The 24,422-nt window shown below is 44.4% G+C and overlaps 1 protein-coding gene across 5 annotated transcripts in view; it reads right to left on the bottom strand.

Annotated features, from left to right (window-relative positions):
- Positions 1-6,903: 6,903 nt before the first annotated feature.
- The window catches only part of NIPAL3 (NIPA like domain containing 3), a 40,110-nt gene continuing 22,591 nt past the window's right edge, over positions 6,904-24,422 (bottom strand). For all 5 annotated transcript variants that reach the window (XM_039854681.1, XM_039854685.1, XM_039854682.1 and 2 more), the window contains 6 exons: positions 22,242-22,338; positions 19,336-19,471; positions 17,356-17,444; positions 16,092-16,155; positions 14,266-14,360; positions 6,904-10,382 (listed from right to left, as the gene is read on the bottom strand). In XM_039854681.1, the coding sequence (XP_039710615.1) occupies positions 10,183-10,382; positions 14,266-14,360; positions 16,092-16,155; positions 17,356-17,444; positions 19,336-19,471; positions 22,242-22,338 (681 nt within the window). In that variant the 3' untranslated portion in view covers positions 6,904-10,182. The remainder of the gene's footprint in view (positions 10,383-14,265; positions 14,361-16,091; positions 16,156-17,355; positions 17,445-19,335; positions 19,472-22,241; positions 22,339-24,422) is intronic.

Below are 24,422 nucleotides of genomic sequence, written 5' to 3'. Positions count from 1 at the left end.
GACTCGCTTCATACAGTTCTCTCTCCTAGTTCTGGTGGAGTCTTCCTTCTCTTGGCCTAGAGTATAGTAATGGCTTCTCTCTGTTGACAGCCTCAGAGCATCACACCATCATTCCTTCTTGTTTCCCTCAAGCTTTTTTCCACGCATTTGTAAATAACCTTTATCAAATTCTCCTTAGATTAACCTTCTGCTGGTTACATTCACCAAAGGCCATTCAAAGAAAGAGAAATGATAATGATGGTTACATTCACCAAAGGCCATTCAAAGAAAGAGAAATGATAATGATGGTTACATTCACCAAAGGCCATTCAAAGAAAGAGAAATGATAATGAGCAGGCCACAGCATTAAGATAGCAATACTGGTTTGGTAGAACTATTGCAATAATGCAGATCAGAGATGATAGTGGCTAAGACAGGGATCATAGAGGAGGAAGAAGTGAAAGATAGTATGATCCTGGCTATGTTATAAGGGCAAAGTTAACAAAATTTACTGATGAATTATATGTAAGTTATGAGTATTAGAGAGGAGTTGAGGATGAAAGTATTTGGAAAACAGGTATGGAGCCTAGAAGTGAGCTCAGACCAGGCGTAATGATTTGGGAGAGGGGCATAGTGGGTAGTTGAAATAATGGGCTCAGACGAGATGACCCAGGGAGAACGTGAGGAATAGAACACAAACAGGGCAAAGGGAAGAATCCAAACCATCAATCTTTACATGGTGGGCAGAGAAACAATTGCCACCTTGTATCCACCAACTGGTTTATGAGCAACTCCAGAACAAGGATGGAATCTTGCACATCTTTGCCCTTTACCATTGTGTCCAAGGTGCTGGACACGCAATGTGTAATAAGTCCTTGTTATAAATGAACTACACATTTCTAAGCCTCCCTCCCTCTCCTCCTCCTCATTGTGAGGTTTAAGTTACAGAGAGAAAAAGAGAGAAAGAAACCGATCCCCTGTGGCTCCATTCACTGAAAGCTGTGCCAAGGTTGATTAAGTATTTTGCTGTCCTGAAAAACTCAAGTAGAACCTGTCAGATGATGCTACAGATCTTGAGTAGCTTAGCTCTTGCCTTTCGGGAGAATTTCCAGACAGGTAATTTCATTTCATTTTTGTTATTCTTATTTGAGTAGATTTAAAAGTCAATACTTTAAGAAGTCCTTATTAAGGTTGTGCTATGGCAGTAAAGGAAGTGATCAGTGTGAGCTCTCCATCTCACATTCATGCGTTGCTGGTGGAATTTTAAAGGAGATAACCTTTTTTGGAAGCTGTTTGCCGGTTTATCACGCTCGATGTGCACCTACCCTATGACCCAGAAATTCTACTCCTAAGTATATATACTCAAGGGAAATTTGAGCAAATGTCTCCACCCACCCCCAAAAAAAGGTTTGTACAAGAATTCTCTTAACGCCTTGATAGGTCCTATGTTCCTGCCTTTTCCCTGCTCCCCTTTTATCTATTGATCTTAACTTTGCAGTTTTTTTTCACTTGTTTCTCTCCCTTGCTGACATCTAATTAATAGTGACTTTCAATTTTTTATGATTTCCCTTTTTTACATTTACCACTTTAGTTTAATTGAAATTTATTTTAGTATAAAAACATGGACTAAACCTATAATTTAAATTCTTTTCCCAATGATTCTCACATTAATTATTTAAGACTCTATTTTACCCACTCTTTTGTATACATACATAACTTAGTATATATAAAAACAATATATGTATATTTCTGGGTTATTTCTTCTGTATCATTGATCTAGCTCTTAATAGAAACTGTTTTGATCATTGTAGTTTTATTATCTGGAAGGGAATATCAGGGTTTCCTACTTTTCAGAAAAGTTTTACCAATGTATGCAGCCTCCTTCCCGCCTCCGCCTTTCCAGAACCCTTGAACTTCAGCAATGTATGAGAACACCATTCTCAGAGCCATACGTGTTTTATAGTTGTCTTTCAGCCACAGGAGATTGGTTCCAGGACCCCCGTGGATACCTAAATGTGCAGATGTTCAAGTCCCTTACATAAAATGGCATAGTAATTGTATATGACACCTGCACATCCTCCTGTATACTTTAAATCATCTCTAGATTACTTATAATACCTAAAACAATGTAAATGTTATGCAAACAATGTAAATATTATGTAAGTGACAAGAAAAAAGTCTGTGCAATTTCAGTACAGAGAGAACCATCTGAGGCTGGAACTATGTAGTATATGTCAGCAATAATGTAACATTTTTTCCCAAATATTTTGATCTGTGGTTGGTTGAATCTGCCTATGCAGAACTCCAGGAATAAGAAGAGCCAACTGTAATTCAACGTCTTCCAAAAGCTGCAAGCTCACATCCTGGTTGTGCTACTGACTAGTTGTTTAACCTCGAACAAATCTCACAAGCTTTAAGCCTGGTTTCTCTTCAGCCAAAGGGAAATAACAGTGGTACCTCCTTCATAAGATGTTTTTGAGGCTCAGACAAACTGTCTTTTGAAAGCTCCTAGAAAACTATTAAATCCTAGTAAAAATACAGATGATTAATTACTATTACATTTTTATAAAGAGGAGCATGTCTAAAAAACCCACTCCTGCATAATTTTGAGGATTGGGTGTGGCACAATGTCTTTCATTGGGTTCTGAAGCCTGGATGCTGTGTAAGATTTCATCTTGCCGTGTCTCTCTAAATCACAAAGAATCCGTTCCATGTGCCTGTGGACTCAGAGGATACTGAATAACTGCGGGTAGATCCAACAGCATCTGTGCAACTCCACACTGGAAGGAGATTCTCTCTAGATGTTGCAGTCTTTGGATTTGCTAGGAGGAGGTATTATTTCCTGATTAATTTGAGCTGCCGAGGGGTTGAGGAGGATAAGAGCTAGATGACCATAATCGGGAAGGAAGGGGTACAGAAGGAGCCAAGGAGAAAATGGAACATTAAAAATGGCCAGCTGCACGAATAGCCCAGGAATTCAGTGTTTTGATTTCCCTTTGATTATCAGTCAGGTTTTGATCAGGAGACAGAAATCACACAGTGATTTGAACAAGAAGAATGTAATATAAAGAACTGTTACCTAGATACTCTAAAGTTAGTAACTAGTAACTGAACAGGTAAAAAGAAACCCTGACGGATCATGGAGTAGCAACTGCAGGAAGCAGCTACCATTTCTAGGATGAAAGGAACCAAGGAAAGAGGTTGTAATTATTAAACTTAGAAGATAAGAGGATATTCAGCCATAAATAGAAATGAGGTAAAGGTACACGCTACAACTTGGATGAGCTGTGAAAACATGCTCAGTGAAAGAAACCAGGAGCACAAAGCCACATTTTGTATGATTCCATTCATACGAAAATCCAGAATAGAGAAATCTATAAAGACAGAAAGTAGATCAGTGGTTGCCAGGGGCTAGGAGGGTGGGATAGGGGGTATAGGGAGGTGACAGTTAAAGGGGTTTCTATATTTTTTTTTAACTTGGTAAAATATACATAAGTTACCATCTTAACCATTTTTAAGTGTACAGTTTAGTAGCATTAAGTACATATGCACTGATGTGCAACCATCACCACCATCTACCTCCAGAACTTTTTCCATCTTGCCAAATCGAAACTCTGTACCCAATAAAGAAACAAAACCTATGCCCCCACTCCACACCGCTGGCCCCTGGCAATAATCACTCTACTTTCCGTCTTTGAATTTGTCTATTCTAAGTGCCTCTTGTAAGTGGAATCATACAGTGTTTGTCCTCTTGTATCTGGCTTATTTCACTCATGTTGCAGCATATGTCAGCATTTCCTTCTTTTGAAGGCTGAAGAATAGTCCATCGTGTGTATGTACCACATTGCTTATCCATGTATCTGTCGGTTGACACTTGAGTTGCTTCCATCTCTTGGCTATTGTGAATAACGCTGCTATGAACGTGGGTGTACAAATATGTTTGAGTCGCTGCTTCCAATTTGTGTGTATGTGTGTATGTGTGTGTGTATGTGTGTGTGTATCAAGAAGTGGCATTTCTGGCTCATAGGATAATACTATTTTTAACTTTTTGAGAAACACCATACAGTTGTCCATAACGGCTGCATCATTTTACATTCCTACCAGCAGTACACAAAGGGTTCCAGTTTCTCCACATCCTTCGCCAACACTTATTTTCTTTTCAAGGTTTCTTTTTGAGGTGATGAAATGTTCTAAAATTGTGATGGTGATGATTGCACATATCCGTGAATATACTAAAAACTAATGAATCGTATGCTTCAAATGAGTGAATTGTGTGGTGTGTGAATTATGTCAATAAAGCTATTAAGAGAGAGAGATAAGAGGAGGGGCCCCATGGAGCTGGCACCCAGCTCCGAGGAGAGGGTGCCGATGTCTTTAAGGGTGTGCATGAAGCTGATGGTGTAAGAGTTGGAAAGAACTGTAAAGCCAGATTCAGCTGCTGCTGCTGTACTAGACTGAAGTGTGGCTGGGGTGATATGCATAGGAACAGGAAATAAATAGGGGAGAGGAAGTTCCTTCTTCCTCCTGCAGCCTCACAGTCTCCCTCACAGGCCCCTACTAGGGAGCAGCAGAAACATGGTTTGCAGAGTTCCAGGCCCAGCATCCCAAAGTTATCCCCTAGCAGGGTGGGTTTAGAGCTGAGAGAAAAGAGCTTAATGGCTTGTTATCTTAATCAGTTTGGGTGCTACAACAAAATACCATAAACTGGATGGCTTATCAGCAACAGAAATTTATTTCTCAGCTCTGGAGGCTGGAAGTCTGAGATTATGCCCCCAGCACGACTGGGTTCTGGTGAGCGAGTGCCCTCTGCCTGCTTTCCGGCTGTCTTCTGATGTGTCCTCCAGGGTGTGGAGGGGAGCTGGCTAACGCTTTGGCCTCTACTTACAAGGGCACTGATCCCATTCATGAAGACTCCACCCTCACGGCCTAATTACCTCCCCAAGGCCCCATCGCCTAATATCATTACATAAAGATTAGGGTTTCAACGTATGCATATTGGGGGGACACATTCAGTCCACGCCTTGCACACCTTGGCTTTGTCATCTCAGCGACTGTGTCTGCAAGGTCTTCAAAAGATACAAACTTGGAGATAAGGTTAAGCTTGTAAAAGTCCATTCACGAGTAAATGAGGTGCGAGTCTTTAGAAGAGTAATTCTCCTTCCTCCCTAAGGTGACCACAGGAGAGCCTCAAGACCCAAACGAAATGCAGGAAGCTAAAATCTAAGCACTGAGGTCTTTGACTTTGGCCTTGGGGCTCTGTGCCTGTACTTATACTGCTCCCTAGCTTAAAGAAAATTAACATCAAGTAGCTGACATTACTGAGACTTTACCGTGTGCCAGGCATTGTTCTATATTCAGTCTTTACAACAACCTATGAGGGAGGCAGCATTATTATCCCAATTTCACAGGTGAGGAAACTGAGGCTTGGTGGGGTTATGTACTTTCCCAAGATCACAGAGAGTAAACTCCAGATTCGGCACTCTTAGCCCCGATGCTGTGCTGCATCCCAGTGTCCTGCCTTGTGCTTCTCTTCATTAGTATTGGACAGGCCACGTGGCCTTCCTTCAACCAGGTAGCAGTATCACCAGAGATCTAGACGACATTTAAAATCCACCCAAGTGGTCAAACCAGAGGTCGCGATACGTGGTTGTGCTACGACATGTGTGGGCACTTGAGTGGATCTCAAATGCTACCAGCATTCACCTTGATGTTGCCAGTTGTCTGGAGGACTAGATTGATGTTATCCTCTTAAGTGGAGGGGTGCTTAGTAAAGACCTTAATAATTCTGAAGCAGGAAAAATCTACAATTTGAAATATTTTCTGACTTCTCGAGTGGAGGTGTGAGTTCTGGGAGGGCCCACTGAGTTGGGCTTTTTTTGAAGAAGCAGAAGTCAGTCAAGTTCTTGAGGAAAGACTTGATCATTCTGGGCCCAATGGGATCAGTCAGGTCTGGATTCGCAGGTACTTTCAGATTCCTAGTGGAGAAAGGAAATGGGTTGTTGTCTGTGGTGGCCTACCTGGAGCCAGCTGGTGAGGCTCCAGCTTGTGAAGGGCTCCGGAGGTTATGTTTGGGCCTATGGGATCACAAGAAGTCATTGCCAGGGGCTATTGAGGGCCTGTCCCATGCTTTGGAGGGGGAGGCCCATAGTAAGGGTTGTTTCCTCTCTAGGACCAGAGTGTGCAAGGTGGGTATATCAGTTGGAGTCACCAGCAGGTGGCAGCTGACCTCACTGAGTGTTGGTCTCAAAGGGGCTGCTAGAGCAGAGGTCATGGCAGATGAGAAAGTCAGAGTGAAAAGCTCAAGAGTTGTTGCAGAGTGCACAGTACACTAGAAACCTCCCCTGATAATATCCTAAAAAAGCAGAAGATGGGGGTGGGAGAGAGAATGTCACATTGAAGGGGGTTAATTTCCAGCTCTTAGATACTCATGATATAATAATCTGGGTATAAAAAGGAAAAGTATTATTAGTCAAAGTCATGGTCTGCTGAGCCCTGCAAAGTATGAGTTAAAATTAAAATGCAAATTAGATAAACACATTTATCCAAGTGGGTCTTAGATCAAGCTGATGGCTTTGTGATTTGTCTTGAAGTGAATTGACTTAAGAACCCTGACATGTCTTGCTCTTATACTTCAAAAGTATCTCAAGGAGCTTTGAGCCTCTTCTGAATTTATAAGTCTTCAGTTTTTAAAATGGCAGCAGCAGCCTGAAAATGCCCACAGAATGGGGTCTGTTTTCTTTCCTTCTTTGAATCACTGTGGTTTATTTCAATCAGAATGGCTGTGGATTGTGGCTGCCATATTAGGCAGCATAAACATAGAACATTTTTATCATCACGGAAAGTTCTATTGGATAGAGCTGCTCTAGATAACTCTAGAAGGTATTAGCCAAACATAAGACTCAAACTCAACAGGTAACACGTGGGTTGTTTTAAAATTAAATACCACTTCATAATTTTATTTGCACTTAGCACACACTTTTTTTTTGAAAAATAAGACATGCTACATTAGTCATGAAGTTAACAAAATATAAGCATCCACACAGAATATATTCTAAGGTGACTTCATTTACATAGCTTCTCAGAGAAACATACAGTAAATTCTTTTTGCCCATCAGCCAGTGTTGGACCAGATTTATAATTCACAAGGCTGCAGGGCGGAGGTTTCCCCTGGTGGACAACTTGTATCCACACAGCATCATCAGCTGGCTGGTTTCCACCAGAAAAGTAATGGAGGTGTCAGTCCTCCCTTCCCTACCCACCATTCAATTCCACGCTGAAAAACCCCCACATGATCTGAATCTAAATGTGATGGCATCGTTACACCTGCAGCTTCACAGAAGGGGTGGGTGGAAGGGGCTGCTGAGCTCTCGTCAAAACTCACAGGCATCAGTCTATGAAGAACTGGTTCTAATGTCTGATTAGGGAACCCAGAAGCCCAGACAAGGGGGTGGGGTGGGGAGAGGAAGACCATAGAACAACCATAGAACAACTGAAAAAGTCAAACCTAAGTTTAACTTCCTGTCTGCTGGGAAGGAGGTGGAGGTGTGATATTTGATGTTGCTTGAAACATTCAAGAAGGCTTGGGGATGTCACAGCCATGAGGAACAATAAAATCAGGGCTGAGTGGAAAGTTGATGTCCTCCTCCTCTGAACAACAGCAAACTGAATTTTAATCCCTCTTTTGTGTTCTGTTCTTGCAGGCTTGCATCCTGACTGTAAAAAGTGACATTTATTACCCCTTCAGATCCCTTCCTCCACACTGCTTAAGGCCCTCATTCCAATCAGTGCTGACCCTGCCGTTCTCTTTCCGGTGAATCATCGATGGCTCCCATGCCCTCGAAGATACACTTTAAACTCCTTCGCCAGGCATTCAGGGCCCTCTGTGATTTGGTTTCCACCCCCTTCTCTGGCTCTCCTTTCCTTGCCACCTCCCTCTCCCTATGTCTGTGCCTTTGCAAATGCTGGCCCCTCTGCCTGGGGGGTGAGCACCCTACTCTCTATTCCCAAATCTTAGCTAGATTTGCCACCCAGCAATGAATAGTATCAAAAACATGTCCATTTTGAATACCCATTCTAGGCCCAGGGCCTGACCTTTAGCAGGGGCTCTGTAACTGTCACTTTCTATGGTTTGCTACTGCACTCAGCCTGCCCTGCCAGTTTCTTGGGTATTTTTGTGTCTCCCACTGCTGGCCTGGAGGGCAGGAACCATTCTTATTCTTTCTGCCCTCACCATCCGAATGCTTAACAAATATCGAATGCCTCATAAGTATTGTTGAATTGGGGTGATATCAATCCTAAAAGGAAAAAGGTCATTCTTTGCTGCATGTAAAACACAACACAGAAGTGGTTAAGACACAATACAGAGTGGTTACCACAGGCAACAGTCAGTTTTTGCAGTCAAGGTACTAAATCAGAATTAAGCACAATCCATAAAGGTTAATGATCTATCAACACTGGTCTATTAACACTGTTATCTTGCCTATTATTTAAAGGCCAAAGAGGGAAGCAGAAAGTGTAGCTCTAAGTAGTAATCAATGAGTGGAGAAATGCTGGATCCTAGGGAGATTCTTTGACCTGCTCAGTGAACCCCAGGGAGAAAACAAGGAATACTATTCCAATTTTCCAGTAGGAGTGTATCAGTCCCCAGGGGTTTTAGCAGACCATCTGTCAGTTAGTAGGCTTTCAGGATGTGTTGTCCTTGGATTACTTGCATCAGAATCACCTGTGCTGTCAGTTATGACTGCAGACTCTTGGGACCCACCCCAGTCCCTCTTAATCAGAGTATTTGTGGTGGGGGTATGGGAATCTGCATTTTAAACAAACACTATAGGGGAGCCTTATGCTCATTAAAGTTTGCAAACCTTTACCTGCCATTCTCAAAAGTATACAAAGTGGACAGGTAGTCTAGGGGAAGGCTATTTGCAGCCAGAAAGAAGGTGGCAGTCCCGTTTCTGAGAATGCTGTGTCTCCTAGATGTATGTGCATGGGATGACGACCCAAAGTGTCTCTATCACTCCGAGAAAATTCACCAATAATTCAAGCTTGGTTTGTCGATCTACAAAGGAGAGGATGGAGGGGAGGTGAGTGAGGCTGTCTCTGAAATGAATACCCCCAATCTTCCCAGAGGGCACTGGTGTGCAGAATACATGTGAAACAGCCAGATTTTGTCTATCCTTTTATAAGTGATGAATCACCTTTTTAAAGATGGAAATGGGTCTACGGCCATGCTACCCAGAACAAGCCCGATCCCAACTGGTCTCGGAAGCTTCGCAGGGTCGGGCCTGCTTAATACTTGGATGGGAGATTACCTAGGAAGACCAGGTGCTATAAGCGTAAAAAATTAAAAAATAAGGGATTGTAAGCTGACAATCTGTGAGGTCAACCAAGGGTTGCCTCACCTAAAAAAAAAAAAAGATGGAAAGGGATTCTTCCTCCTTTATGGGCTGAAGTGTCATCACTCTGCTCTTGTCTTTATCCTCCCCCTTCTCTTAACTTCCCAGTTCCATTGGTGGGGAGAAAAGCAATCAAGTAGTTCACAGAACCAAAAACAAGTTTTCGGAGCAGATCCAATATAAACACATGGAGCACGTTTTCACAGGAAGAGCACAGACAGTGCCAAGGCAGAAGTGCATTTCCTATAAGCTAGTGATAGAACGTTCCGCCCCGGGCTGGACCACTAGGCCAGGTGAAGGCGACACAAACATTATTGTAAATAGAGAACCACGACTGAGATGGGTAGAGATCAGGCCTGCACGTGAGGCGGGGGGAAGCCTAGACTTACCAGGTCTCTAGTCTTTTACTGGATTTGGAAAGAAAGAGCAGAATCTCTGCCTGCCTTTAGCTTCGAAGAGTGTGGGCCACCTTTAGTCATTGAATGAGGAAGCCCAGTTACCATCCTCAAGGATGAGAAAGGCTTTCCCAGTCTGGCTGGGCTAACCTAGGCAGAGGCTGAATTCTCTAACGCCTGCCTAGAATCCTGCTTTCACCACCCCGCCCCCTACCCTCAACATCTGAAATTTCTGAGACCTAGATAACAGATGATTTTCCAGAGACTAAGCCTTTTCAAGATCCCCATCCAAAGAGTTCTCGGTTTAAAAAAACAAGACTTGAAAGGTAAGTTTGAGAATTAAGGGTTGAACCACTGTCAGCACGGCTTGAGCAGTTATATTTGGAGGGAAGGTGAGTGTGGCCTTCAACGTGGGCTCATTCCTTCTTGGTGTGTTCCAGGACACGGTAGGGAACCCCAGAGGCACTTCTGGAGCTGTGTTCTTCTTGCATGACGGGCAACGTGGCAGGAGCGTAGATCTCAGAAATGTTGTCGTTGTTTTCCAGGGCCCCATAGGAAAAAGAAGCTTTGAGGTCAGGCTGGACTGCCATCCCTTTGTCATGCATGTTCTGCATACCTGAAATGAAATCCATTTTCCCCAAATCATTATGTGGTGAGGGGGCCAGAGGAGGCTGCACCTTCCTCTATCCTGCCACAGACTAATTATCCTGCTCGAGAGCTAATCATGTGCATTGTCAATTTCCTGAATGCTTTAGATTGAAAAAAGGACAGCCATAAATATATCCTAGAAACATTACGGTTGCTAAGCAACAAGGGGTGAATCTTTGGTAAATATGCACACAGACCAACCACTGTCAAGAGAAACCATGGGTTGGCCTAGAATGAGGTGGGGATGTCTGTTTGGGCCACAGGGGGTGTGGAACCAGTGCTGTGCTTTGAACATGGTCGATGCTGTTACTTTTCTGGGAGTTAAATCAGGATCCAGAATACTGTTGAGAGAAGAGGGTAACTTTTGTGTCATGGACACGTGATGGTGACAGATGTATCACGCGGCTCAGAGGGAGAGCTTTGACTTAAACATTAACAACCCTGAACTACATACAGGGTAAGGTGCGATTTCGCTCACTACTTCCGGGTACATTGATGTTGGATTTCTATTTAAATATGAGAGGAAAGACTTTAGTCATTCATTCTTTTAACCTTATTCTCCAACTCCCCTAGACAGCTGGGACCTGGTCTTCTCTGAGGCCAGCTCTTTCCTGGTAGGGAATTAAGACTCTTCAGATTCTCTTGGCCCCAGGCTGAGTCATAAGAAATTGAATGCAAAGTGTCTTCCATGAAACTACTAGGATAATAACAGCTGACATGTGACGGCTTAATATGCCCTAGGCACTGGGCTAAGTGCTTTAAATAATAAGAGTAACAACAGCAGCAGTAATGGTAATCGCTAACGTGTACTGAATGTTTAGTTGGTGGCAGACACGGCTCTAAACAGTTATAAAGTTTTATCTCATTTGATCCTCACAACTACTGATAAGGAAAATGAGGCAGTCGGAGGTCACAAAGCTAGTAAGTGGCAGTGCCAGGACTCCAACTCAGGTGGTTTAAACTCCGAAGCCCAAGCTCTTTACCAGACTGCCATGTGGACCTCCCTAAAACTCTGTGACAGAGATATGCTACTATCTTAATTTTCTGGATAAGAAACAGAGAGGTGAAATAACTTGGCCAAGGTCACAGTGAATGACAGACAGAGCTGGGATCTGACGCCAAACCCCACACTCTTACTCACTCTACAAACGAGTTGGGAAGACCCAGTTTGGGGAAGGCCTTTTGCTCCCACGTTGCACAAGCCTTAGCCGGTGGTCATTTGAAGAGTCTGTGGTTTGGATTTCGGGGGTTGCGTGGGGGGGAAGAGGGGATGCCTATTCATTCTTCAGGGAAGAGAGTTGGCTTACCAGGCAGTTTAGCTTTCGGATTCTGTCAATGCTCTCTAGCCAAAAAATCATTAGGAACACACCCATAATACACCTATAGTCTAACAAATTTGGGGTTATCGACTCATTGCAATGAGGGAGATGGACACCATGGGGGTACCGTGGGGTATTTCAGTAAGAAGGTATGAGAAAGGACTTATTATTTGGGTTTGTGTTAGGTGATTTTGGGGAAGGTTTAAGGAAGAAGGGCTTTGCTTTGGGTTAGATGCTGTCAGGAAGTAGGGATAATTCGATAGTTAGAGATCTTAACAATTCTTATCTAGTAGGAGAGAAGACCAGATTAAGGGTTAAAGCGTGATTGGTCAAGAGGAGCAGTCACTCGTGTTAGGGAGATGGCTGATCCTTCTCATGTGTGGACAATGTTCATGTGTTGTGTGTGTTCAGACATAGCAGTGGAGTGGTTCTGTTTGCCTCTTGATCCATCAGGGTCACTGAGTAGCTCTGTCTGATGTGGATGTCCTATGAAATTGTTTATGTTCGGTCAGGGAACACCAAGGCCCAGCTCCCGGCTTTCAAGAACTGCTTTTCTCTTTCTCCTTTTTAAAGAAGTCTTTCAGGTGCTAGAATTATTCAAAGCCTCTCCAAGTTGTGACATGTATTAAATTTTTGGAATGCCTCTTGAACAGTAGCTACTGGTTGGTTGTAAAGATATCAGTCTACGTAGACCAAAGGCAAGGTCCTGATGCCAACCAGGACCCCAAATAGCTAAAAAAGCCACTCTGTTTAAGTGGTTTTATTCTTCATGTTCTACCTGGCATCAGATCAAACAAGTGTTTGAAATTTTCAAAGTTTTTCTAAAACAAAAGGGAAGTGAAACCAAATTTAACCAGGCATCTACCACGTCCCAGACACAGCACAAGGGGCCTTTCACATGTTATCTCCCTACCTTGAAAGGAGTCTAATTTTATAAGTGAGGTGTCAGAGGCCTTGGGAGATCCAGGCCCGAGGTCACAGAGTGGGTAGGGGGCATAGCTGGGATTTGAATCCAGGTCATCTGAACTCCAAGCCCGTGTTCTTCATTGCACAGAACACATGCCTACTCAGAAGTGTCCTGACCTGCCACAGCAATAGGGCAGGGTCTCCTTTCTTCAACATTTGACTTCCCACCGATCATGAGGTACAAATAGGAAGTGAGAGCCATATTCACAAACAGATCCAGAATGTTAATATCTAGGATTACCTTAGGTTACCTTCTATTTTCTACCAGAAAATACATCTGTATATATGCATATACAAACACTTATAGATATATACACATACACAATTTATCAACACACAAACACACAGGTACATACACATACTTGCACACACACAGAGTTGACACCTCACCTATCTGGAATTCAGCTATCCAGCGCCCTCATCTATCCGGAACACAGCCGAGAACAAGGAAGTAAGCAAAAAAGGCATCTGAGCAGCCAGGTTAGATGTTTAAAAAGTCCATGCACTAAAGCTCATGCACTTAACTCCTAGGAGAAATCTTAAGGCCCCAGCTTAGAGCTTATTTAATTTTACACACAAATTAGAACGAGTTGGGTCAAATGAAAAGACTGACATGGAGTTGCTATGCTGGTAACAGCAGGAGTTGCAGGCAGGCAATGGCAAGAATGACAGACAAGAGCTAAACAGCAAGACATGAGGGAATAATATAAAAGGAGACACATCAACCCTGGGGTCATGTGAGGTAGGGACACATCAGTCAGCCCTGAAAACACACCTATATCACAGAGTTCCTTATTAAGCAGCACCCTATGCCATCGATATGATTCTATTTGGTTCATTAGACTCTTAATGAAGGTGAGGGGGGAGATTATATTTTGGAGAGTTCCATCTTATAGATCTAAAATAAAAATTGTGAGTTAAAGAGTGAAAGCTAGTGATCACTGGCATCTCATAGAATTTAGGTCAGCAAACCTAGTCTTAACTTTTCTAATCTGGATCCCTTGAAGCTGGACAAGCTCGTGCCAGCTCTGTGCTGATTCACACCTTCATGCTACTGTCATGTCTGAAGGGCGTCTGAGATTGTGTTTTTCAGTGTGAACTCTTAGCTCCCTGGGAAATTAGGCTTTCCAGAACAATTTACACTCTAGTATTTCAATTTCATTCATCCCATTTTCCTCCTCTTCTGTGATCATTCCATTCCAACTAGATAAGTGGGATTTTCCTTTTGCAGGCCTGAAGCCTGGGGCTGTAGATCATAATTAAATTCAGCGTGAACCAGGACTGTCTTTAAAAGATCCCCAAATAGACATGAGAACTGGCCAGATGTGCTCAAAACCAACTGAGGCCCCTCAGCCATTGCCCCCTCTTTTGCACAACAAGATGAGAGAGAGAAAAAGAGAGAGAGAGTGAGAGAGAGAGAGAGAGAGAGAGAGAGAGACTTTAACGACACAGTACATCTCTTCCCTGTATTAAATCCAGTGGCCGGTTGTCTCTTTTTAAACAAGAAGTAGTAGTCATTCTATATGGATGAGCTGGCCAGCTGGAGACGAGGAATTTTAACGTTACCTGGCATGGCATCCATGGAGATATAGGGCTCAAATGGAATGGCTTTCTTCCTGTTACGTGTGATTAAGAAGACGCCTAAGAATGCGATGAGGCACCTGAGGAACAAAGACAGGAGAGGAATCAGGCCAGAGCGAGGTTGGGAGGGATACTTTCCAACCCAGGTAATAGGACAAAGGTAAGGCGAAGGTTGAGGGCTGTGGAGGGGGCTTTCTTGCTAAGCAGCCTGGAAAGGCTGCTGGGCCTGAGATCAGCAGGGAGCAGACATGAGATGAATAATAACACCCCGTGCAGCCCCATACACCCTACACTCTACATGAGCCTCAATCAGAATAAATTAGACTCTCCTGGGGAAAACTCTCATGGTTCTACACTTCCAATTAGCCTGTATCTCAGAACCTTGCCTTTAAGAATGTCTTTTTTTTTTTAAATTGGAAAAGTTCTTTATGGCCTAAATTCAGTCAATACAGGAGTAGAGAAAGTAAAAATTGGAAATTTCCCGTACTTCCCCAGTCCTACGCCCCCTCTTTTTTTTTTTTCTTTTCTCTAAGGCTTAGATAAACAAGCACACTTTCTAAAAACTGAGGTAGAATGTTCATGCAGTAAAATGCATAAACCCTAACTATAGAGTGCCATGGATTTTCCCTGTGTATACACATGTGCAATCATCACCAGGTCAACAGAGAAGACATTTCATCCCCTGTGCCCATCTCAATTCGTGCAACCCCTCCCCAGAGGAAACCCATGCTTCTGACTTCTTTCACCACAGATTCAATTTGCCGGTTCCTGAACTTCTTGTAAGTTAAATCGTAGCATGGAGGACTCTTTTCTGTCTGGTTTCTTTCACCCGATAAATGTTTTTCAGATTTATCCACTTTATTGTGTATATTAGTAGTGCATTATTTTTAACTGGTGTATTGAATCCATTGTCTGAATATACTACCATTTGCTTTCCTCTCTCCTGCTGACAGACATTTGTGCTATATATCTAATTTGTGTGTATTATAAGTAAAGCTACCATAAACATCCGTGCACAAGTCATTTTGTCAATATACGTACTCATTTCCTTTGGGTATATATCTAGAGGTGGAGTTGCTGGGTCTTAGTGTCGACATAAAAAAAGAGTAACTTTTCCCATCTAAAGTATCTAGACGTGGTTCTATAGACGGGCCTCGATTTTTCAAAATGGCAAAATGGTAAAATGGTACTTATTATACAGATATACTATAATTTATTTAACCTGTGTTTTACTTTTGGGCATTGAGGTTGCTTCCAATTATTTGCTTACACGATTAATTTTAAAATTAATAAATAGCCTTATACACATGTCTTTGTGTCCCATTTCAATTATTGTTCCAAGATAAATGATAGGAAATGAAATGCATCCAAGAGGATGCTTATTTAAAACTTTTATGGCCAAATTGTCTTCTCGCATCGAAGAACTTCTCACAGTAAGGCAGAGTGTGGTCTCATTCTCTTGCCAACAGGGACTATTATCAATTCTGTTAGTTTTTGCAAAATGATGGTATCTCCTGTAGGTTCAAAATGCATTTCTTTGTTCAGAGGTGAGGCTGAGAGCCCTTTCATGTGTTAAAAGGTGATTTTTAGAAATGACGAGGAGATTAAAGAACAAGGAGAAGAAAGGGGAAGGCGATAAAGCCTTTTGGGGAGTCAAGCGCTCACCTCTGGGGACGAAATGCCCAATCCCAGCTGCTCCGCTGACTCTAAAGGATGGCCTGAGACGCTGAAGCAGTAACGCGGGGGAAGAGGCAAACGGCCAGGAATTCTACACCCACTGCTCTGGGGCCAGACAGAGGGTCGGAACTCACCCCAGTGCAAACATGCAGATGTGCAGTGCGTCCTCCCCTAGGAAATCCAGGTAAAATATTGCGCCTGCAGCAAATAACAGAAAACACAATGAGTGATTTTCAAATCACCTACTTGCCAGTCTGTCTGGGACGGAGCTAAGCTCTCTTCCGTGCAGGAAACCAAAAGTGATCAAAAAACACTATGGCTTCCCACAAAAGCCATTTTGGGAAATAGGTTGTCTTCTTTCTCCCCCTTCTAGGCCCCTCTTATTTCCATTTTTTTTCCCTCAACTTTTTATGTTGAGATACTGAATAGTACCGAGTTCCCATGTACCCAGCCTCCTCCCAATGAAACAATACTGTGTACTAAACTACAGCCCATATTTACCAGTTTTTACACACCTTTTTCCCTATATTTCTTAATATGGATAAACAAAGCTTTGTGTTTAAGCTGTCAGAGTTTTCTAACCTAATGTGGCCAGCAGATGTCAAGCCTGCAGGTCCACTCCTGCGGCATGGGACTGACCTGGGTCTGCCACCCTCACCCAGCAGCCAGTACCAGTCTGGACTCATTTCACAATCACGAGCTTCATGCTGTATTCCTGGGCTCCTGATTCCCTGCCCGACTTCTTTCTCAACTCTGGTGTCTGCTCTTCCTTTCAACCTTGGCTGGACCCAAGTTCTCGACCATGCCTTAATCTTCACATCGGGTTAGCTTTCTGACTGCTCTGGGTCAATGCCCCACCTGATCCCTGGTACCGCTCACAGCACAGGCCCTGGCAGCGCATTCCTACCTCTTTGAGTGGGATTTGGGCATAATAATAATGATCACCAACTGAGTTGTTAGGTTGCAGATGCTTCCTATACCAACCATCTCCAAAAATTATGTAGAATTAATTTATGGTCACTTGGCCAATGGAGGCTGTGGAGCTAGCTGATGATGGCAAAAATTGTTCAAGAACTTTTTGAACTTTCACACGCACTACAAAGTGGGGGACATTTGGATTATATATATTTCAATCCTAGGAGGTTAAGTGTTATGACTACCGTTTTACAAATGTGGAACTTAGGCTCAGAGAGGTGAAGTGATTTTCCCAGAGCCACATAGATTTGCGTCTGTGCTGGGATGCAAACCCAGGTCTCCCTGAATCCTGTACTTTCTCTGTGGGCAGACAAGTCAGTGGAATTGGCCTTGTGATCGAGATGGAGCCTCCTCCCTCCACACGGGGGTACCGTCCCTACTGCTAAGGTAGAAGACGGAAATCTAGCAATTGGCCACCCCTACCTGCTGTGATGGCAACAGTTGTGGATAGAATGTAGCCCACACTGGCAATCAAAGACGAGTCGTACATCTGTGAGGCTTGACTTAAAAAGCTGCAAAACAAAAGCACTCTGGTGAGTAGGCTGTGGGGATGTCGTCAAGGCTGAGGTGACAGCTGAGGGCTACCAATAGAGCTGGTTTGAAATGGGAAGACAACTCATGAAGGAACAGTCCTTGGTTTTATAAAGATGCCATCCTCGTGTATCTCTAGATCTAGGGTCCATGCTTTGCTCCCATTCTTCTCGTAGACACATAACCTGAGGCCCATTCCCATTCCCCAAGCAGGCCATGCCTTCCTGTTCTCACAACTATGACCATATGGTTCTCATCACCAGAAATGCCCTTCTCCTCTCTGCTGCGTCCCCTGCATATCCACCTCACTAAAAAGAGCCATTTCTGGTCGCTTAAACACTTCAAGAAATTCTTACATCATTTATCACATTCTGCCTATTGTTCCAGTATTTTTTTAAAAAGAAATTTTCTTCTTAATTAAAAAACAATATGATCACTGCAATAAATACAGGAAAAAGAGAAAATTGGAGTCCTTTGTAATCTCTCCATCTAGGATAAACACTGCCATCATTTTGGAATATATCCTTTGTCCTTTCTCTGCGTAGTGTTTTAGTTATTGTGTAAGTGCTTACACCATAACATACTTCTCACTCAACTGTAATCGTCTGTTGATCAGGCTGCCCCCCACCAGGGCTGTGAGTGCCTTGAGGACAGATACTGTTTCTTCCTTGCCTGTGTGTGGGAAGCCCATCATGAGCCCCAGGAGGCAGGCAGGGCATCTGATTCGTCTTTGTGACCCCTGAGTGGTCGGCACAGAGCTTTGCAGGGGCTCAGTGGTGATGACGGGAATTGTTGTAGGACGAAGAACAGTAATAATCGACATTGGCATAGTAATAATGATCGTAAAAGATGATGCTATTTACCCAGCGTTATCCTGGGAACCGTCCTAAAAGCTTTATGTGATTCTCTCAGGAAGGGACTGTTATTCTCATTTACCGCCGAGGAATCTGCCTCTTAGAGAAGCTGAGGGGAGGTGGCAGAACAGAGAGAGGGGTGTGGGCCAGGGAGCCGGATGCCTGCATTCAAATCTCAGCTCCCCCACTTCCTGGCCTTTTAACCTCACTTGCTACGGTTCTTCATGTGCAAAATGAGGATAGTATCACCTGCCTGAAGGGGTGTTGTGAGGATGAAATGAATTCAAATTCATGTGAAAGTAAAGAGAATGGAGCAAGCTTACACTGGGCACCCAGTCAGCAGCGGTCACTCCTATGATCCCTTGTGGCCACGCTGGTGGACAGTGAGCCCAGGCTGCTGGAGTCTGGGCCTGACCTGCCCTGGGCGGATCAGCCTCACTCACTGCACTGAAACCTGCCCAGTCCACCCTCCTGTCCCCAGGCAGGCTTGTCCCATTCCCTTCCAGGCCCACTACTGGACATTAGGTCTCAGACGGGAACACGGCCCAGGCCTGCCCTCAGAACTGCTGCTTTTGACTTAAGAGAAATGATTACCCAACTCTTTGACTTGAGCAGATTTGGGGAGATTTCTCGAGGACAACCTTTTGTTTTCCACCTTGCAGACAAATAGGTAGGTGTGTCAAGGGATGGCACAGCTTCTCCCGAAGTCCCTGAAACGGATGCCTGCCTTGGAGCAGATGGAAGGTCGAGGCCGCCTCCGACCACGCACCTCTCACATTTTGAGGCAGAAGGTCAAACACAACCACCCCAGGCTCGCCTTTCAAGGAGCAGAGCCCTTCCATGTGACAACTCAGCAAATTAGCAGCCCTCTCTCTCACGGTGAGTGCCAGACCCTGGCGGTAGGCTGCATCTGAACATCCTGCCTCCCTATGGCGTTTTACTTCGAAAACGAATGTAATCGGGCCCAGAAAATGGAAGAGCCGCGGTGTCGAGGCCCAGCAGAAGAACCCTAACTCACGCGGCTTGATAGATGGCGGTTGCCACCATGCACACGAACATCACGTAGAAGATGGGGTAGTCCAGCTGCAGGTTCCCCTGGATGGACAAGACGAGCATCCCCGCCACCGCCTTCACTGTCACCACTGTCATGGAGCCTGCAGAAGGTACAGAGGGCAAGTGGGGGCCTCAGGGACATGGAGAGAGTCAGACCCCGCAAGGCAGTTTATCGCCCCGAAGGGCTTTGTCAGAAAAGATGGAGGGAATACTGGCATGACCAGGCCAGCGAGTCGCATGGCGAGAAGGCACCATCTGTGCCAGACCTCGTCCTTGTCCCATGAGCCGCCTGCCATCTGTGCTGCTACACCACAGAAGGGAGGAGAGTAAAACCTCAACGGCCATCTCCAAACGTCACTTCTAGACCCTGGTGAGAAGAGACAACGAACGAGTTCAGGTCCCTGGACCCCAGGGCAGCAGCATTGTCCCTGTGACACCACGGGAGGTCAGAACAGTCTTCGAAGGAATAAATGAACTTCTCTGGGTATCATTCTCACGGCAATCACAGAAAAAACGTGTGGTGGAGAAAGACCTTTTTTTCTTAAGTGCTCTCTCAATTGTATTTTTAAAGCTATTTCTTTAAACGAAATCCTACCATTTGCTCCGACGTGGATGGACCTAGAGGTTTTTACGCTGAGTGAAATAAGTCAGATAGAGAAAGATAAATACCATATGATTTCACTTATGTGATGAATCTAAGGGAACAAAAAGGACAAACTAATCAAAAGCAGACTCACAAATATAGTGGATAATTTGGTGATGGACAGAGGGGCGGGGGTTGGGGGCTGAGAGAGTGGGGTGAAGGGTTAAAGAAGTACAAATTAGCAGTTGATAGTTGGGCACGAGGAAAGGGAGCATGGCTAGGGAATGCAGTTAGCATTAATATGATGGTTAAGTGGAGGGTCAGGAGACGGAGGGACCATTTGGGGGAAGGGGGGATCGTTTTATGAACAATATAGATGTCTAACCAATGTACTATATACTTGAAACTAATTTAAATAAATAAATTTATTTAAAAAAATACTTCTTTAGACAGAGGTCTCTAAATGCTCTGGAATCTTACCCCTACCCATATGCACATACTTTTTCGATATGTGTGTTTATGCATTTTAGAATTACAGTCATGTAACACTGTGCTTATATGGTGGGTACCTTATAAAACCTGTGCAGGAAATATCATTTAAAAGGTGGAGATCGAAATAAATATAAGTTCTAATATTTTCTTTCCACATGGTTCTCATCACCCCACACACCTGGTGGACCATCCTGTTCAGTTCACCATGGAGACCAGTGCTTTGCCTAGTGGTACAGAAATGAGTCCAAACTTTCAACTGTCGGATTCCCTCATCAAAGCTTAAAAGGAGTTTAAAGGAACCACCCCCAACTCCGGTACAAATGAAGCCCCTTATTGCAGCTGAAATGCTCTGCTTTTCTGTTTTTCTCAGCTTAGCTCATTTTGCCTTCTCCCGCCAACAGCCCATCACACACAGCGACTTCTGAGCCCCTCAGCTGCACAGACTGCAGCTTTTAAACATCAGCAGCCAGTTAGGACAGGCACTTTCATCAGGCTGTCCTTGTTGGTGAGGAGACAGGAAAGTGGCCAGTGTGCCTCAGAACCTTCTGGCCTTCCTACTCACCAGGAGAGAACGTTTTGGGACTGTGACCTTCCAATCCACTTCGAGAACAAAGTCACCAGGGAATGGACCACTGACACTCGCGACAACATGGATGAACCTCTATGACATGCTCAGTGAAAGAAGCTGGTCACAAAAACCCACATATATTTATATAATACGTCCCGAAAGGCAAATCCATAGAGATGGAAAGTAGATTAGCGGTTGGCCAGGGGCTGGGAGAGGGATGGAATGGGGAGTAACCGCTAATGGGCAGAGGGTTTCCTTTTTGGGTGACAAAAAAGTTCTGAAATTTGATTACGAAGATGGTGGCACACCTTTGTGAATATACTAAACATCACTGAATTGTGTACTTTAAACAGGTAGACTTTATGGTATGTAAATTATGTCTCAATAAAATTGTTTTTAGAAAAATCGAAAGAATCCATGCTGTCATAAGGTGACATCTCTCTGTGTGCTCGATGGCCTGTTGCTGGAGTAGGGCTCGCTGTGGGAAGGACGGAAGGGAAACGCCACGTCTGGGGCGCTAGTGCCCATCTGCTTTCATTCCCCTCTCCCCAAGATTTGAGTGTTCTCTCATGCCCATTTTTAGAGGACAGTGTGGCTTAAACAGGGAGCTTGACTAGGAGGCAGCAGTAGGGTTTCGCCCACCTACTGTTCCTTCTTCAGGAAGAACAGGTATTTCTCACAGCTCTGTTTAGTAATCAAATGCTATGCAAGTTTAGAGCCTTCCCCCAATCTGATTTAGGATCGCACCCATCCCTCTAAAAGAAAAGAAAAAAGAAAAGAAAAAAGAGAGCAAAATCAATTCTTGCCTTTGAACCCAGAATGACTTTCTAGCCTCTGACTGGGTTTACATGTACCCTAAGGACTCAGTTGTTGGAGCTTTGTCCATCTCTGACTTCTCTGAAATAAACTCAGCCCTCCTCTCCCTTCCTCTGCCTTCTTCGCTACAATTGTCACCGACCCAATGGGTTTTACCTACGTATTTGTCCACTTGGTTACTGTGGTTTCCTCCCTTTAGGATGGAGACTCCCCGAGGGCAGGGCTTTGTCCTGTGCACCGCTGTAGCCAGTTACCGGCATCGTTCCTGGCACTTAGGAGACTTGGTATTTGAGCAAGAACGCTGAGTGCAGCCAGCAGCATGATGGAACTGACGGGAGCTGCCACCAGCCCGCAGGGACCTTCTGCTGCTACTGGCCGATGGCAAAACTCAGTCACACAGACCCCCACTCACCGAGTAAAGCCACCAAGAGAAGGATCACGATGATGTTGTTGGCGTTCTTCTCCTTGTAGAAGTACAGCAGCAAGCAGAACAGAATGATCTCCACGAGCTAGGAAAGCAGCAAGGTGGGGTGTCAGTGGGGGCCACAGACATAGGCAAGACCTGGAGACCCTGATGGGCTGGGCCGGAGGTTATGCGGCTGACTTCACCATGCACAGACCCTTGGAGTTGAAAGGGAATTGAAACACCCAGCATTCCCCAAACTACTGACTGATATCCTGTGGACGAGGAGGGAGCGCTGAGTGAACCTCTCTAATCCCTGGACAACACTGAGAAGGAGTTCACCTCACGGCAGAGGTTCGAGGGTGAGGTGCTGGCCTCGTAACCACCCTGTCTTGGACGGCCAAGATTCAGGAGGCTGAGATGGTCTCTTCTCACTTCACTGCTTCCTGGGTAACCCCATTAAAACTGAGGGTCAAGGAGGGAGACGTCTGTTCACAGAGAAGAGCTGTTTGGTGAAGCATCTAAGTATACGTGCCCCTTACCCCCTAACCAAGCCTCCCATGCATGTGGCTTAGAAGAGTAGAAAGAAGAGGATGTCTGGAGTCAGGGAGGCCCAGGTTTGAACCTGGATCTGCTTAACTAGTCGTGTGACCTTAGGTCAGTCACTTTAACGTCTCTAAACCTAAGTTACCTCCTCTGTGAAATAGGGATAATTCTTACCTTATAGGGCCATAATCACAGCTTACACTTAATGAACTTGACAATAAGCCAGGCACTATTCTTAGCATTTTATCTATACTTAACTCATTAAAGCAGCACAATAATTCTATGAAGTAGGTACTAACATAATCTCAAGGTAGTAAATGGCAGAGGCAGGATCTGAACCTGGACAGTCTGGCTCCAGAGCCAATGTGCTTTTCCATTAAGCTACACTGTCGGAAGACAGGGGGCCCCATGCCTGGTGTTTAGAAGGTGGTCAATCAGTAGAATCTTATGATTAGATAACAGCAAATCTGAAGTTTTAGAAGTTTCTCCACTTTGAATCAACAACTTGCCCTTTCTACTCCTTCAAGGCCCAGACATTTGGCAATACTTTCCCAAGTAGTAAAGCCAGCCCCAGCACCCAGAGAAACTAAAGCAGAAAATTTCGACAATGGCTCAGCTCCCTACGCCTACCCCAACCTCCTACCAAAGTTTATTATTATAAAAACCAATGTAGAAACAATGGGCATTTGGAAAAGAAAATTTTAGAAAATTCCTCCTAATTGGAGACCATAAAACACAGCTGTTTTCATTTTCCTGTGTCTTCCTGTCTTTGTCACAGTGAATACATATTTTATCTCCCTGTCATCAAAGTGGATGCACGATTTTGTATTGGGCCGTTTTTAGTTACCGTAAACAATTTTCACGTTTTACAAAGTTGTCATAATTATCCCTAATGGCTGCAGAATACTCCATCAAGCAGATGGAGAGTTACTTAACATTTCCAAACATCTTGCGTGCGTTGACTGGAGCCCAATTTTTTGGCCATTCTTCATGGTGCTTAAATGAAGGCTGGAATAGCACTTGGTGTCCTATGGCAAGATGGCGGTGTATATTTTGGTGCCTCCTGGTAGACCCTGAGTTCCATGAGCATATCTCATTTATTTTTTATATCCACAGTGACTGGCACATAGCAGACCCTCAAAAATATTTATCGAATTTGATTTGGTCTCACAGTCACAATTAAGGAAGACAAACTGAATTGGTCACTGAGCATCTGCCAAAGTGCTGGGTGGTTTCCACACTACCTGTGTCTCTTCCAAGAACCATGCCAGGTCCTGTGACTCCCGCCAGCTTACAGAGGAGGCAGAGCTTCTGGTTAAGTGACTTGGCCAAGGTCACGCAGCATGTAAGGGCGCCGAGGACTCCTGAAAAGCTTTTCCTGAAGAGGTGGGTCTTTCACTCTGTCCAGCAGACATTTTTCCACACCCACCGGGTAGATACTGGGGTTAGTTGGCAGGAGGGAGAGGACACGGCCCCAACTTTGGGGAAATCTTTCTTCTGCCTTGTGGGAAATCTGAGGAAAAAGTACATTCTGGGGCCCCTAGAGCGGTCCCAGGCTGCTTGTGTCAGATGCAACACAGTGAACACCATTGTCATTAGGCCATGGTGAAGGAAGGTGACGTCAGGCCAGGTAGGCCTGGTCAT

The sequence above is a fragment of the Pteropus medius genome, unplaced genomic scaffold (genome assembly GCF_902729225.1).
Source record: "Pteropus medius unplaced genomic scaffold, Ma_sr-lr_union100, whole genome shotgun sequence".
Lineage (NCBI taxonomy): Eukaryota > Metazoa > Chordata > Mammalia > Chiroptera > Pteropodidae > Pteropus > Pteropus medius.
Note: the sequence above shows the minus strand (reverse complement) of the source record. Positions and strands in the feature narration are given on the sequence as shown.